The 17,307-nt window shown below is 41.0% G+C and overlaps 1 protein-coding gene across 2 annotated transcripts in view; it reads right to left on the bottom strand.

Moving 5' to 3' along the window:
* The window catches only part of LOC101849126, a 45,870-nt gene extending 28,860 nt beyond the window's left edge, over positions 1–17,010 (bottom strand). For both annotated transcript variants that reach the window (XM_005097450.3, XM_013082010.2), the window contains exons 1-8: positions 16,767–17,010; positions 7,712–8,307; positions 6,483–6,617; positions 5,370–5,643; positions 4,985–5,079; positions 3,237–3,305; positions 2,293–2,317; positions 384–586 (exon numbers count right to left, since the gene is read on the bottom strand). In XM_005097450.3, the coding sequence (XP_005097507.2) occupies positions 384–586; positions 2,293–2,317; positions 3,237–3,305; positions 4,985–5,079; positions 5,370–5,643; positions 6,483–6,617; positions 7,712–8,307; positions 16,767–16,800 (1,431 nt within the window). In that variant the 5' untranslated portion in view covers positions 16,801–17,010. The remainder of the gene's footprint in view (positions 1–383; positions 587–2,292; positions 2,318–3,236; positions 3,306–4,984; positions 5,080–5,369; positions 5,644–6,482; positions 6,618–7,711; positions 8,308–16,766) is intronic.
* Between the last annotated feature and the right edge of the window lie 297 nt (positions 17,011–17,307).

Below are 17,307 nucleotides of genomic sequence, written 5' to 3'. Positions count from 1 at the left end.
AGCTAGTTGAAATGTTCTATTAATAAGCTGTGCAGTGATAGGTGCAGGAATTTGTAAACAAACTTTAACAAACAAACCAGTCCACTCTGCACTGGAGAGACTGTGGTTCGCATCTTTGAGCCCTTTTCAATAATTGACCATAGACTGAAAAATACAATTATTTACAGCAGACTCAAATAGTGAGCGACAAAGTACAGTTATTTTGTATCTACTGAGCAGGAAATGTGTGCCCTAAGGCTATAACGTAGCTTTCCCAATTAATTTGAAAGAAAAAATACACACACTAAAACAGAAACTTATATCATCAAATCCAAGCCTTTGTGCTGACACGTAGAGAAGTCATGAGGACCTTCAAAATCTTAAACAAAAGAAAGCAGCCTTACTGAACAATATAATTCATCGTCCGCTTTGGATGATTTGTTCGAGGTACTAGGCTTGAGGTCTAGCTGAGCATCTTTGATAAGCTGGGTGACGTCTATCCCTGCTTCCTGGAGCATGCTCCGGGTGATCCCACAATCTAGGTACTCTTGAAGGTTTTCATACTCTTCAACATCAGGAACAGCAGCAAGCAAATCCTCTTCCGACACTGAGAGGAAAAAAAACAAAAATAAAAAAACATCAATAATACAACAAACAAGTAAAGGTGTTGGTATACACAAGGAAATAAATTATAGTTTCAACACCCCCCCCCCCCATATTAAAGTATCATGTGAACTAAAACACTGATCTATGCATTTTGATAGAAGATTTGGCATGTAATGCATTGGTCACAGGAAAAATCTCTTCCCTAACCCAAGAGGAGACAACTAAATTTTTTTGGGGGGGTATAGATCAATCTGGATGCCATCAATAACAATAAACTACTGCGCACAAGAGAACATTAATGACATAATTAGCCTATGATATTCAAGATAACCGAATCAACTTCCTCACATGTTAACTGAACAGAACTCACAGCTTAAATATGCAAAAATGAAAAGCTTAACCATTACATGACAAATTCCGTGGATGCAACTTTCAAGCAGGAGGAGCCCAAATCAAACCACTATCCCCCAGCTGAAAGGCTAAAGCTGTAGCTACCATGGCTAGAAGGCCTCAAATCCAATGAAGAGGGTGGAATCTGTCTTAAATTAATGAACAAATCGCGACTTTAGAGCTTTCTTGTTGTATCTCTATTTTTTTTAATATTGAAAAGGTGAACTAGGTACAGCTGAAATGAAAATTTTTGTTTGGGCTCTAAATTAAGTGTACTGGGATTCCCAATAACCAGTATGGGTCAAGAAACAAAAACACACTATCCCTATATGATTTCACTGTCAATTTTTTGAATTTTTAAGATGCAAAGGGTTCGACAGACCAAAATTCGCGCAAATTGTTGGCAGGGATTCTGAAAGAGATTGAATTGATACAGCCTTGATATTGTCACACATAGTTTGTGTATATACAACCTGCGACGTACTAAAGATTTACTTTCCTAAGTCTCATACTTTTCTTGTAACTGCCCTTTTAGTGTCATATACGATACTTGGACAAAAAATTGATCACAAATCAGAGTTATGCTGCCAATCTTTTTAACACTGACGGAAGACTTATTACAATATCACAATAACCTTTTAGTACGTTGCAAACATATTATCTAGAAACATTCATGCAAAGTGGGATTCAGCTGCGACAAGTACTTTTAGAAATATCTCTGCCAAGGTGACCCACCCCCCTAAGAAAATCATAGTTTTTAGAAAACTTTAAAAAACACGAATTCATACCATTCTATTACCACACAATGTTAAAATACATGGCATATGTGAGCACTTTATAGATGTTTTGAACACTTGAAAATATTTCCAATCGATAAAGCAGATGTTGCTCTACTAAAATAGTCCAAAATCGAAAAATCGGTTTTGGATACCAAAATCGACTTTTTAGGCTGCCGTGGTGTACCTTAAGCTCACTCTTTGTTATGAACTGTTTCCACTGTTATTAAAAATGGAGATACGACAAGAAAGCACTGAGGTCGCGAAATACAGCCTCTCAGGACGACAAGACCTTTCACAATGGGGCGACTACACTAGTACTAAGACTAACCCTCACATGGCATCTTTCGTTCCATTCTACAGCAATAAAGTTGTTAGAGCAAGAAACATTGAAACCTACATTTCCAAAAATTTAACAAGTACAATGATAGATCTCATAGGACTTCAGTCTAAAAAACCAAAAGCCACGACAAGACATAAAAATAACAACAGCCACTATGTATCAAACATTGAACATAGAGATACACTTCAGGGCACTCACAGGACATTTGGACCTTCGAATATGCCTGGGGATCAAAGAAAAGGAAAACTATAAAATCAGCGAACTTGATGCAAAGAGGCCGAAAAGAAATCATGGGGAAGTGGAAAAAAGTATCAAATAATCACAGTACGAAAAGTAGATAAAAACCCTCCCTTCCACACTGCCCCAGCCTTTAACTATTACAGAGAGAAAACAAACAAAAAAAATGAGGTAATTTTGTGTGGTCAAACAATAACTTCAACACAGCAGGAATCTCCCTAAACCAACTTTTTTTTTCTTTCGACAATTGTACAATCAAACCAGCAACAACATTTTGGTCGTCTTCATCAGGGTATGTGGAATTACGGATACACTGTCAGAACACCAAACTTAATATATGTGTCACAACGTGGTGGAATCAGGCGCTCCCGAGTTTGGACCATAATATGGAGTTATTGGTATAATCTTAAAGCCTGTTCATTTTCCTTGCTTTTGATGAAAAGAATACCTGTCTATCTTGAATAGAAGTCGAGATATTTGCGACTGAAGGAAGTGGCATTGTCTGGTGTTAGAGATAAAATTAGCCAGAAAATGGCTGCCAAAATTTGATGACTTCCAAGCTTGGGAGCTCTTGGAAACAGCAAATTTATATTTTTTGTGCCCTCAATTAACATTTTTCAGCAAACTCACACAGAAATGTGTTTTTAAATGGGTATAAAAGGCGTTGGGACAAAAAAATAAAAACTTATATAACAATTGCCCAAGGAGCATTAAAACTGCCTGTTTCTTTGACTTAATTATTTTGACGATCACCTGATTCACCTCGATGCCTCACGTCATCTTCTGGGTATAGGGAATTACTGTTGCACTGTCAGAACACCAAGCTTAATCAGTCCCCCCCCCCCTCCTTTTTTTTTGTTGCCATACCATTTCAAGTTTTCAAGGTCAGAAGATTAGATACTTACAGATTTGTGTTGCTTTCCATTCAAATGATCTCTGAAGTTGTGCAAGGACGTCGTTTCTACTCGGCACAACTGAAATAGATGCATTCAAGACAGTTCATTTAAGAGAAAAAAGGAAAGATTTAGTTACAAACTATTATAGCAGCAGTAAAAAGAAAAAAAAAGAGAAATGTGCAGACGCCAACATGCACCTGGATACAGATTGATGCAGATACAGTAGAAAGTCTTACATTTCTTTCATTTGTGCAGGTATGAAAAAAAGTCTTATAATTCATTCATTGATGCAAGTATGAAAGAAAGTCTTATAATTCATTCATTGATGCAAATATGGCAGAAATACTTATATTTCATTCATTGATGTAAGTACAGAAGAAAGTCTTACATTTCATTCATTCAATTCACTAACGTAGGTACAGAAGAAAGTCTAACATTTCGTTCATTCAATTCATCAGTGCTTCCACCAGCTGAAGCTGAAAAGTAAGGAAAATTCTGCAGGGGGTCTGGGGGCCGCAGGGCTGCGGCCCCCAGCAGGGTCCAGGGACAGCGTCCCATTGGGGGTTCACTCAATTCAATATTGATGCAGGTATGGCAAAAAGGCTTCTACTTCATTCAATGATGCAAGTACAGAAGAAAGCCGTACATTTCATTCATTCATGTAGGTACAGCAGAAAGTATTACATTTATTTACTGATGCAGGTACAGCAAAAAGTCTTACATTTTATTCCATGACAAAATACTTGCTCGATAAACACAAAACTTTTCCTCTGTATCTTTCAAAACTATCGGTTATAGTTACCCCAGTCACAGGTAAATAGCTCTTACCTGCATCCATGCACTATTTTTTGCAAAATGTTAAAGTAGATTTTGACTGTCACAGTCATCTAAACCATCAATGGGAACTGGATGGTGACTGAATTGCAAGACGATCTAGATTTCCCAATTGCCACTGCACTGGGACCTGGTGATTATGTCAGTCTTCTAGTTCTAGTTTTGGGGGAGCAAAACAAGTCTCATAGACTAACCATTTAGACAGCAAAAGTGGAAGACCTAATGACTTCGCTGGACATGCTGGCTGGAAGTTAACCACAAAACATCTCCACTTCCGTCCGTTTGTGCCACATTCACTCTCCGAATGGGAAATGCAAATGAAAACTACAATATTTCCCCACATGAAATGATCTGACAACCTGTTATGATCATGTCATCATAGTTTGAAGAACAAAATGTGAGGCGTGCTGATAAAATAAATTACTTCTCGTAATCCATTATAAATGGAGATATTGGTTTTTTAAAAATCGACACTTGGATAAAATTGGTAGATTTTCTATTCATGTCATGTTCTTTAAGTATAGCATTAGTTTTATTATTTCATACTTATATATTGTAAAAACTTCACCTTTAAGCGTGGTGTATCTATTTCCACAGGGTTCGAATCCGAGAAGTAACTAATTTTGTCAGCACACTTTACAAATGTTATTTCCCAAGTAAATCTACTGTCTTAAAACTGAAATCTGATGTCTTTCACAAGGCTCAGCAATTTTTTTCAAATTCTCCTGAGATCCCAGTGGCCTTGCAGTCATTTTGTGAAATCCATATTGTGAACTTGTCGTCAGATGTAAAACTGTCTTCAGTGCATTAAAAATAGATGTGTATGTAACAATTCTTATAGACAACAAAGTCAAGCAAAAAATAACTTCAAGATAACTTCAAAAGTAAAAAACAAGCACGAAATTAACCACTAGTCATCTTACATAGCAGTACAATTCACTGTAGCTCTGCTCTTCACATTTCTCTTCTCCAAACAGAGTGTTGTCAGTCACTTTTGTTTTCTCAGCTGTGGCACCGGCTGTGAAAATATGGAAAAGAGAAATAGAAATATCATTTGACAATGAAATTGTCTGAAATATGCAAGAGACTTTGAACATTAATTTTAGAGGCATCCGTTATCAGCTGATTATGCATAAATGACAGCAACAAAAAAGAGCAAAAACCCAGAAACAGACTACCCCCAATAAGTCTGCATTCACCAGCAAAGTCCTTAACCCCTACACCACAAACGCCGAAGGAGGAATCTTATAAAAGGACTAAGATCAATGGTACAAGAAACAATGTGAAAAAGAACATGTGCAGACTCACTTGGCATTGGCTGAGGAGGAGGCAGTGGATCTGGTTTTCTGTTAAGCACCTCTGGTCCAGCCAGACTTATCAGTGTGCTCATAAGCCCCCTCGAATGACGGGACGGAAGCATCGAGATAGCGGAGGACTTTTCATCATCTTCAACTTCCTCTTCATCTACATCCTCATCTTTGTTCTGCTGTGACGCTTTCTGTGTCTCTTCTGTTGGATTACAGTTCTTGTCATTGGGGGCAGAAGATTTAACCTCAGTCTCACTAGCAGCACTTCCAGGCTCCTGGAAAACAAATTCTCTTTCTGATGATTTCTATATTACTGTAGTCAAGCAATGCATAAAGAGGACAGGACAGAGCCCCAAGACTCCTTAATCAGCCACATCTTCACTGCCTACATATGTCCATTGATTTTCTAAATCACCAATGAATCAGCACAGTCATATCTATCATTATAATAACTTGGTTTCACAAGCTACAATATTCATATACATTTCATAATCTTGAAAATTTGAGCTGAAAATATATACTATTCAACAATTGTATGTTTGAAAGAAAAATTTCTGTGCAAAATCTAAAGCAAATACTGCAACTTGAGTGAACATAAAACTACAAAGACAAATATTTAAAATAATAATCTCAATTTAAACAAAACATTCAGGAAATCAGTGACCTGAGCCCCCCCCCCAAAAAAGAGAGAGAAACGGTATAACTGATGGATCTTAATGGTATAACTGATGGATTTTAAGACAAAACGCATTTTATCCAAAGAAAATATTTTTAGAATGAAAACTATGAAAAATCGTATTATTTGATTCACAATCAGTGTGCTGTTCAAAACGAAGATGAATAGTGACAGCACAATAGCATATAATCACAGGTTACAGCAAGTTTTACGACAAAATATTATATGCCAGTAAATTATGATAGTTCCTGCTCACGATTTAAAGGCAAAAATAAGGAAGTTCAAATCCTGGAGATTTAAATCATCTTTTTCAAATCAGTTTGTCTAAATTTTCCATTTCCATTAATAATGACCAGAGTAAAAAACATCAAGTTGCAGTGAAGGAAGGCGAAAGAGCATTAAAAAGGACATTAATAGAAACCATTTTTTGCTCCTTACCCCCGAGTCAGCTAAAAGCTTCAGAGTAGCAGCTAAGCTTCTTGATGCTTGTGAAGAGATCACAGGCTCACTCACATCTTCAGATTCTTCCTCTTTCCCGATAGGTTTGTCCCCAGCTGCTGTTGGTGGTGATTTCTACAAAGTACAAAGAACATACAGTAGACTTGATAAGTAAATCAAAGGGAGCTTTCCAGTCTATAAAGTATACAGCTATAGTCTAACCAGAACACAAAAGCACAAAGCAAAACATATTTACAAGACAACTCCTTGGACAAGACACTTGTCTATAACAAAAATATGCAAAAAATGTTCAGTTGGTGAGGGTGCTCTGACTTAAACGGCCCCAGTGACCTTAGTCATGCCTCTGTCTTTTCAATAAAACATACCAATTTATAAAGCAAAAGCACGAAACCAAAACAAATTATAGCTTATTCACTTTCATCTGACCCCGTAAAAAAAATTATAGCTCATTGAGGAATTTACCTATGCCCACAAAACTTTGCATGGCACTTCTGCATGCCAGCGACCGAACAAAAATTTATTTTTAAAAAATCTTGACCAAGTACTAAAACTTTTTCTCTTTGGGCCCTATTATATTAAAAATAGCTCTTTGGATGCATACACAGGATCACTAAAATAAATGAGACAGCAACACTGCCCTGTCCCCACATTTCAGTTTAAGCTTTTAAATTTCATCCCCCGGCTGTCTAGACGTCTTCACCTGTTCCATGTGTGTCTAAAAATTACTTATCCCATCTCTTGAATCGTGTTTCTTTGGCGAACATTATAAGGTGGTGTTGAGGAAAATATGTCAACTTTAAAATGTTTTAGATGTATGCTGCAAATCCCCTATTATTTTTTTGACGTGCTTTAAGCTTCCATAAAGAAAAAACATGTCGGAACCTTAGTTTTCAGTGAATTTTATGAATGGGCTTTTAGATTCTGTCGGTCGCTTAACTTTTTAGACTCGCAGAGCGATTTGTTTTTATCCCGTTTAAACGATGGTCAGACGAAAGTGAAGTGAGATAAGACTCTTCAAATCTACTCATATTCTCACCCTATACAAAACTGCAAGAAGGGTTAATTTATCCCCTTGTCAGGTCACATCATTTAACTAGACATAAATATCACAAACATAAAACCTCTGAAAACTGTGTAGAATAGATAGAATCAAAAAGACACCTTATCAAAACCTTTTTATCTATCAAGCATCACTAAAACTTTCTTACCGTATTATCTGATTGTTCAAGGTTATCAGCATTCTTAATACAACGTGGAGTAAAAGACCTTCTTTCTTCTTGTGGCAAGCCATGTGGTGGTCCTCCATCACTGCCCACAGGCAGGGCATCAGCACTCTCTGTGACAAACCTATCTGGGAAGTCATGATAACTCTCTTCAAACCCTCCTTGACCTCCATGCCCATAGTCCAAAGGGGGAACATGGCCACTCATGAAGTTGCCTCTTCCTCCTCTCCCCCTACCTGGATGATGACCCCCAGTATCTTTTCTTCCTTGAAAGCCACGGCCACGTCCTCTTTGATCATTCCACTCTCTATCCTCAAATTCCCTGCCCCTCCTCGGTGCATCATAGCCACCATTAGAATCACCTTCTGCATACTCGTCATAAAATCCATAAGAATTAGGATCATCAGAATAGTTGGGATTAAATTGTTCCGCATGTTGAGGATCGTTTGACTCAAAATCTCTGGGCTGTGGCCAAGGACCCCGGTTGTGCGAGAATTCTTGTCCACTGTGGTGAGAGAAGTGATCGTCTGGCAATCTGCTGTTATCTGGGAAAGGAGGGGCCCTAAAACCACCACCTTCAGCTGAGAAGAAACATAAAACAAGGTAATTAGAAATAGAATGTAAATGTTTTTAACTCCCATCATCCATTATGATACGCTCTGTGGCGTTTCTGTCCACCCACTTCCGTCATGCAGTATGGTTAACGAGATATAGATCAAAATCATAAACATATATTCTGAATGACAGCACCTATTTAATTCTGGCTGTGCAGGAAAATCGATGGAATCAATTCAGGCCAATAAGAATATCATCTCTGCCATTCAGATAGTCCAATACAAGAAAGTATTTTCCTTTTACACCAATTTGCTATTATAGTCTCCGCATACAAGTACCACGTAAAGAGCTTTGGACTTGTCAACAGCATTATATGGCTATGGCTATGTCCCCAATTTGCTGACATTCTATAGCAGAGACTTGACATCATTCGACACAGAAGCAGAAATTCTAGGGGGTAAAGTAATTTTTTATACGAAGTGACTATTTCTCCGAATGCTCGAGAAAATAAACTTGAACTCAATTTTTCCTAACAGTTTCCGTTCTAGAGATTTTTTGGTTAGGCTATTTGCCAGAGTTCGGCATCATCCTTCATTCTGCGAGCACTAAGAAGGAGCATATTTTGCATCAAATTCAATTTCTAGAGCAAGGATTTTTAGATGTCTGAACATTCAGATACTTCAACTTCAATATTGTGGTCGGGGCAATGTTCCCGGACTATAGTTCATTTGAAAATGCCTTCAAAAGGGACTGCGAGAAAACAAAACTGCTCGACTTTGGCAGAAACCTATTTTGCATTTAGTCACCCCTAAAGCAAAAACTAAAATCTGTACATTCTAAACAAAACAAAAATCCCTTCACGCCCCCGCCCCCGTTAACACCTTACACATACAAACTACTTTTTAAAGCTGGTTGCTTCCCTTGATTCTTACACAACTACACAGTGAAACTAACAAGAGGCAGAAGGGAAAGGGGGAGTTGGAGTTAAGGTACCAAAGACCGAGCAACGCCAGGCGCACACTACACCCCAGCGCAAACTTTGTTGTAGCATCTTTGTAAGGCCTGTTTATGGCCGCTTGCTGGGGAAAATGGAAAGCCGAGGCACTGACTCACTGACTGTGGCACTTGCCAGCGACAGACTGAGAACGGGATGGAGAAGGGGAGTGAGCGATCGGGAGTGAGGATAGGGAGGCGATGCCCAGCGTGAGAGACGCTCACATCTGTGAGGCACTGTACTGTGTTGGAGACTACACTGTGTAGGCCCTACATGACCTACTAAAGCCTAGCGTGTCGAATAGGCTACTTGGCAGGTATGCAGACGTAACACTTTCCCTACCACTAGCTGCATTTTGCAGCTCGCGGACCTGGCCTCGCTGTAACGAGAGCCGCAAAATACTGCTTGAACGCCTTCATATCTATTCCAATCCAGTAATGAAAAGACACAAAATTCTCAGCCGATCCACGGTTTCAAAATGATAGAATAGACTTCCTTTTAGCAGATACGAAAGAAAATATAGCAATATAGCACTGAGAGACGATTTTTTGTCATTTCATCGCTTTTTTCCCCCCTTCGAAACGTAAATATGTGGGGAAAAAAGCGCTACCCTGACTTCAGTATATGTCTCATATTTTCACTTCTATATTAGGTACACATTCATAACTTTCAGCATTTCTTCACATTACTTGAGGCAACCTACTTAGGTAGTTTGAATGATGCTGCTGTCGTACTTTTTTAGATGACCTTTCAAAGCTGGAAAATTTTTGATTTCATATGACGCCTTCGATATTGCATAATCACTTTTAGAAACCCTAAAGTAATATAATTGGAATTAATCTTCAATATTGTATCGCCATCTGATAGATTAATTTTTAACCTTCAGCCTTCAGTTTGATGGGCCATATGATATGGTATGTGTGTGTTTAATTGGATGTTTTGACATTTTCCCTTGGCTGCTTCTTCTTTCCTATGAAACATCTATCGTCCTTATCTCCCCTTCTTCTTTTTCATGTTTGTTACTCTTTTGTAACGCCTCTAATCTTCTGGCATTCATATGACCTTATGCAGTTGCGAGCGCCGTAAAACCTCTACTAAAACTTTTCCTTTGGTGGGGTAGGGGCGTAAAAATAGGTAAGGGAAAAGCCCTGGGCCAGTGGTGGATTTTGGCTAGGTAGGAAAAGAGTTATGAAGAACTAATGCGTTGACAGTGAGCGTGGCTTTTTCCCCCATTTATGTTTGTGGGCTTTGCCAGGTACCCAGGAAGCATTCGATAAAGCAGAGTGGGCCGAAAGAAAGTCAATATAAGAAAAATGGTTTAGTGATGACATTGAAGGAAAAATCTCGTAATTAGAAAACATGTCGATATGTCTAAATGTCGATACATCAGCTGTCAATATAAGTATATACTGTGACTGTAGTTTCAAGGCCTAGATCTAAATGAAGATTGCGGATGTCTATTTCTCTGTCTCTCTCTCTGTCTCACACACACACACACACTCTCTCTACAGGGTCTGAGCGCTGAAACTTTCCGAAATCACAAAAGATTTCCACTACTGCATCAGTAGAATTCGTTACTTTGTTCTCGGTTACCGGGTCTGTTTACACTCCCTTTTACTTTACATGAAGCTACAGCGAGTACCTAGCACACCTCTGTGATTGGCCCAAATATAGATGATGTATTTCCGCCATCTATTTTTGTTGTCTTCCAGGGCGTCCCTCGCCAGTTGACCAGATCTCACCGTGGCGGGCCCGCTTTGCTGCTTAGCGCGCCATGAGCTACGTCACTAGGTTTCTTCATCGCCGACTGCTTGGGCTGAAAGTGTGTGTGTGTGTGTGTGTGTGTGTGTGTGTGTGTGTGTGTGTGTGCGTGCGCACTTGTGTGGTGTGCATACAACTTTAAAGAGAAGGTTAATTTTTGGAACGAGAAATGCTGAGACTGTAAAAGATAACGCAAAAAAATACCACCGCCAAAAAAACAACAAACACGGCGAGATCCAGTGAACAGTAAAGTTACTGGCGAGTGAAACCCAAGCGTCTTGGGGGAAACCCCTGAATACAATAATTATAATAATGTGATTTTCTAGTTCTGTTCGTATAAGTTTAAGTCCACGATCAATTTGTCTACATACAGAACAGGGATGCCAGACAGGACAGAAACAACAGAGTGAAGGCAAGTATGGCAAAAATCTGGGCAACAGTGCATGGAACTGCGACTGTGTAAGGCAACGGGTCGTAGGGTCAGGCCTAAGGCAAGGGGACGTTCAAATATATAATTATCGAAGTGGCTAGCCGTACTTAGACTAGGTTTGGCACTATTGACTCAAACCTGTTGAGTACACAGGTCTCATTAGACCTAGATCTAGGTCTAGTAATTATTCGGGTCTAAAATAAAATGCAAGTCAGTAAGGCACTTTTTGTTTTGTCTGGAATTGCAAACTAACTAAAAATTTCTTTTATAATTCAGCCATCATTATTAAGTACGGCCGAGTAACAGCCATCTTGTCTGACGTCATTGACGGGAACAAAGTCACGAAGTATACAGACCCGGTAGGGGAACTCTTTTGTGATTTCGGAAAGTTTCAGCGCCCTCTTGGCTCAGGGTAGACCTAGGTTCTTGGTTTAAAAGGGGGGTAACTATGGTTTTTCTAGATCTGATCTATGGCCTAGGTTTAGATCTAGTCAGATAGACTAATCATTGATCTAGTTTCGAGGCTAGCCTCTAGATCTAGATTCTGGATCTAAATGAAGACTGCGGATGTCTTTTCGATGAACGGTCATTTTTCCTCTGTTTTGGAGTTGGGGGAATCACAATTTGAGGAAAAGAACAATGTCATAATTTCAATCGAGCAGTCACCCCCTCAATTTCTCTGCTCCTCTTCTGTGTATCGCTCGCCTTCTCTTTTTCTTTGTTTGTCTCTGTCTTTCTTTCTCCCAAACTATTTCTAGCTCTTTCTTTCTCTCGTTCCCCCCCCCCCCCCCCCCTGCCAACTGGGGCATGTCATATATATACATTTTGCTAGCACCTCTCTCTCTCTCTCTCACACACACACACACACAATCGGGTCTGGGCGCTGAAACTTTCCGAAATCAGAAGAGATTTCCCCTACCGGGTCTGTATACACTTCGTTCCCACTTTGTTGTCGTTCACGGTGGCAACACGACCGCAAAGCACTATTGCAGTATTTTTAAAGCCTTATTGACTCAAACCTGTTGAGTACATAGGTCTCATTAGACCTAGATCTAGATCTAGCAGTTGGTTAAAAATACATGCAAGTCAGTAAAGCACCTTTTGAAAAAAAAAATCTGAGTCCGAACCGAGGCTCGAACCTGGACTTTCTACTTTGGAGACAAAAGCGCACTAACCACTTCGCCACCATAAGCTACAAGCTTTAACCTTTGTCCTGCGGGGGCCGGGTATATGTCGCCCGATAAGCCTATTTCGGTACCTCGCCTGCGTTCTGGTCCTGCGTCAGTCTAGCCCCTGGCTCAGCACACGCGCGCTGAGCACCACCTTCCCTTGAATTTGGGTCCTGATTCAGATCTGCATTCACATAGCTCAAGTGTGTGTGCGTCAGTCTGCTTGAGTTTGTGTGCATTTGTGGCCTTCTTCTAGAACCGCCTGCCTTGGTTTGTAACCGAGGCATACGTCTCATTTAAAAACACGCCAAGTTGGTAGCTTGAGATGTTCGTCCAATGAAATTATAGAAGAAATTGACCCACTAGACATGAGGAGTTCGAAAGGATAGTCAGGAAACAAGACTTCCATTTTTCTATACAAAATCTTTCAAATGAGCTTGATTTTGTATGAAATGATACTACCTGATAAAAAATAAGCTTATTTGATAATTTTGAATACCATTGTGAGTGCAGGTTCAAAGAACGATCTGAGTGACCCTGGCGGACTGCCCGGAACCAAAGATAGTAATAACAAGATGGTCCACTCAGCCAAAAAAGTGTCCGCTGGAAGTGCGCTCTTTGCTTCAGATGGCGCTGCAGTCTGTTTTGAAGCTCTCTTTCGTTTCTCCAGAAGTAGAATAGGAATAGCACCTCCTTGCGTGCGCCTAGGGTTGGGTTGGGCTCGCAAAATTAGCGTCCGCGGGTAACGAACTACCCGCTGGCATTACCCGCAAACGAGCGGACGGGTAACGAACCGTCCGTTTGTGAAGAGTAGTTCGCTACTCGCTACACATCGGACAGAGACAACAGTTCGTTTAGCGAGTGAGCGGACGGGCGGAGCGAGAGACTCCATGCATTCGAGCGGGCGGGCGGACGGGAACGACTCCTTCCATTGCCTACAACTTACAACCCCCCGCCCCCGCCCCTAAAAAAATAATTTAAAAATCACCCTCCTGCCTCACATTGTAGCTAGGCGTTCATGACGGAAATTTCCGCCATCCCCCCCCCCCCTCCCCCGGCCTTTGAGATAATTGGAACGTACACAATGAGCCCCACGCACGAGGTGAAAGGTTACACACATAGTACTACGTCACCAGCCTCTCTCACTCCCTGTGGCACCGCTAGTGGTTTGAAACATCAGGCCTAATTAACAAACAATAGACGACGGGTCGAATCTCGCGTCGAGTATCTCGTCTACTAGAGTTCGTCCGTTCGCCCGCCCGCGAGTCAAATTGTGGAGCGGACCCAAAAAACGAACTGTCTTGAGGTTTGCAGTTCGCTCTCATGGCCGTCCGTAACCCGTTCGCTCTGACTGAGTCCGCGAGTAACGAACCCGTCCGTCCGCTCGCCCCAACCCTAGCGTGCGCAGATCGACAGCTGTTCATCAGCAGTTCGGGTTTGTTCAGTGTGGAGTTTTAGGGGGTTTTTTATTTTAAAGGAGAGTCTACGTACACGGTAACTGGGTACATAGTCTCAGTATCTACGTACATGGTAACCGGGCATCTAGTCTCACCTAGACTCAGTATCTACATACACGGTAACCGGAATGAAAATTAATCAATATTTGCCCTGTGCCGACACTTGCTGAAAAAAAAAGAAAGTCAAACAAGCATCTTGTCGGGCTCGCCATCATGACCAGTCAGTGCACCTGCGTGTGTGCATCACATTGTGAGTACCGGTTGGGGTCACCAAGTTCATTCAAAGTCTGTGCGCTGCAAAGTATAGGGCTCCGGAATGGGGGGATTATTGATTTTTTTTAAAGGTACAGTCGGGGGAGGGGTGGGGATGAAGGTTACACCGGATGACAAAAACTAAACTTGGGAGTTCTGAACTGCCTGGTTACCGTGTACGTGACACTCAGACTACATGCCCGGTTGCCAGTTACCGTGTACGTGACACTGAGACTATGTGCCCAGTTGCTTGTTACCGTGTACGTAGACACTGAGGCTAGGTGCCCGGTTACCGTGTACGTAGACACTCCGTTATTTTAATGACCTCTCACCTTTCATTTTAAAGTCAAATTAAACGAAGAAAATAGTCACTCCTTCCTCCGGAAGAGGTTTTTTCTCAGCGTAACCATTTTAAAAAAGCGTTCTTCCGAAATTTGAATTCTTAATTATTCAAAAACTTGTGAGTTTCACTTTGATTTTTTTAACACAAGTAGGGTAACTCTGTTCGCAAAGGGTGCGCATTTGCGAAGAGGGCGTCACCGAATTTTGAGGACACTTTTTTAATTGGCTCAAAGAAAGGAGTGAACCCTCTTGTTATGACAGTTAGTTGACTGTAGACTCTTTGCCGGAACGTCCAACGTAATCGGTTGCTGATAAGATTCGCATTCAGCACAGACCCAGGACAAGAGTTAAAAATACTGCAATAATGCTTTGGGGTCGTGTTGCCACCGTGAACGACAACAAAGTGGGAATCCCTCAAAGACGTCAAACAAGATAGCTGTTACTACTATAATAAACATAGGCCAATGGTGTACATCTGTCGTTCTAAAGTTATCCACTTCTTCGATTTTATTTTTATTTGTCAGTCTAGCCGTACATTAAGTACAGCTAGCCTAGCAGTCAAGCCGTCACTAAGTACGGCTAGCCTCTTCCATCCTACACTTGGAATGAGGGGAGGGGGGGAAGAAAGGCTCTTCGATAATAAGAATAAGAAGTGTAAAATGGGTGGGGGGAGTTGAACCAATGTAACAAGATAATAAAGGCCTACACTTTTTTCTGTCCCGAGGTGCCGACGTTCGACTTTAACAGAATTTTCACGCTTAGTTCACTCCTCTGCGATTACCTGTCAACTTCACAGGGTCTCTGGCGACTCTGGCGTACGGCTTTGGAATGAACGAAACTACAAAATCACCTACGACAAAAATGGGCCTAGAATCTAGATCTAGATAGATGTCAGATATATGTCATCTATATTTGAGCCAATCACAGAGAAGGTGCCCACTGCAGTGCTGCAGCTTCATGCTTTTACTTTGGAAGTGGCTATCCTCACCCGGGGTGAGAATAAAATACGAACGACCTCTCACCCCGGGTGAGACTTGCCACCGTTGGCTATTCTCACCCGGTGTGGAACAAGACCTGTTTTTCCTAGCCTAAGGTAGCATCAATAACAATTGCCACCGAGTGACGCGGTGGCAATGGACAAAAATTGACTTTTTGTCAATTGCCACCGAGTGAAGCGGTGTCAAGTCTGAAAACAACACTATCTTTAGCATTGTATAATGTGTGTCTAATGGGTCAATTTGTTCTCAATAATTTCATTGGACGAGCATCTAGTCTAGAGCTACGGTACCAACTTGGCGTGTTTTCAATGAGACGTAGGCCTAGATCTAGGCTAGCCTTAGCCTACACTTTGATGTAGAACCAACACAGGCAATTCTAGAAGTAGAAGGTTCACAAACGCACACAAACTCAAGCAGAAATTCACGTTATTACGTTATATCGGGGAACATAAATCGGGGGACGGGGGTCAGGAAAAGACACTTTAGACACACACACACACTCATCAGAGGGACAGAGAGGCGAACGCACAACACCGAGCACTCGAGCACTACAAAAAGTCAATTTTTGTCAATTGCCACTGCGTCACTCGGTGGCAATTGACACTACCTTTTCCTAATTTCGGAATACTTTCTATCGGTTTGGATGATCAAATGGATAAAAGCAAAGAAAAAATTACGTTATAGCACAAAAGTAAGCTAATTTGATCGTCACTTTTCGAATCGAGCCGAACTACGCAGGTCGCCATTTAGTTAGTTTTGCACAGAAGTCAGAAGTTCTTGCGCTAGATCTACTCCTCTCTCTCTCTCTTTCACTTTCTCTCTCCACTGCCCACAGACAAAATTGTACGCTTTTAGGGCAGGCTAACAGTAGTAATGGAATGTTTGTTCACGGCACAGAAATCTACAATTTTTCTGTTATCACAGTGTAGAATTCTGTGGTTCAGGGTGAAAGCAAAATAATAATTGGTTGGCCTAGATTTAGGTATAACGGTGAACGCACACCGGGTGAGAATAGCCAAAAGACTCGCATAGAGGTGGCCTTTTACTTTAGATTTAGATTCATAAATCTGGCAAATATTTACCTTCCTTTCTCCTTAGGAAGCTTCCAAAATCCATGATTTACCGGAATGTAAGAGAATAACTCGGCATACAAACCAGACTATGCAAATAGGTTGGCTAGGTTTATCGTTCGCAGAGTGTTACTGCAAGACAGAAACCTGAAAGTTAGAGCACTGCAGGCATTGCTGATTCTGTTGACTATACACTGACTATGCAGGCTGCCATCTTGCTTGATGATTTGGGAAGACAATATGGCAAAAACAGGAAATGCTTTATAATGTTACCTGATTTTTCCAGATTTGGTGACCTAACTTAGGCCTGGCCGAACTTGGCTTGCCAACACTGGCCAAGAGCAACTTGCCGTGCTACCGGTACTCACCCACCACTGTCTCTGGCACGGACATAAAATTGGGCTTCTGTCTGGGCCAGTGACATCTGCAGGTATGATTGAAGAATACCAGACCAGCGGACTGACTTTGCCTATGTCTCAACCTTAGGAATTCATAATTTCCCCGTTTTTAATATCTCTCAATGGAGAATTTAGGTCCGGTAGATCTATTCATT

Source organism: Aplysia californica, unplaced genomic scaffold (genome assembly GCF_000002075.1).
Source record: "Aplysia californica isolate F4 #8 unplaced genomic scaffold, AplCal3.0 scaffold00155, whole genome shotgun sequence".
Taxonomy (NCBI): domain Eukaryota; kingdom Metazoa; phylum Mollusca; class Gastropoda; order Aplysiida; family Aplysiidae; genus Aplysia; species Aplysia californica.
The sequence above is the reverse complement of the archived record's forward strand: the minus strand, read 5'-3'. Positions and strand labels throughout refer to the sequence as shown.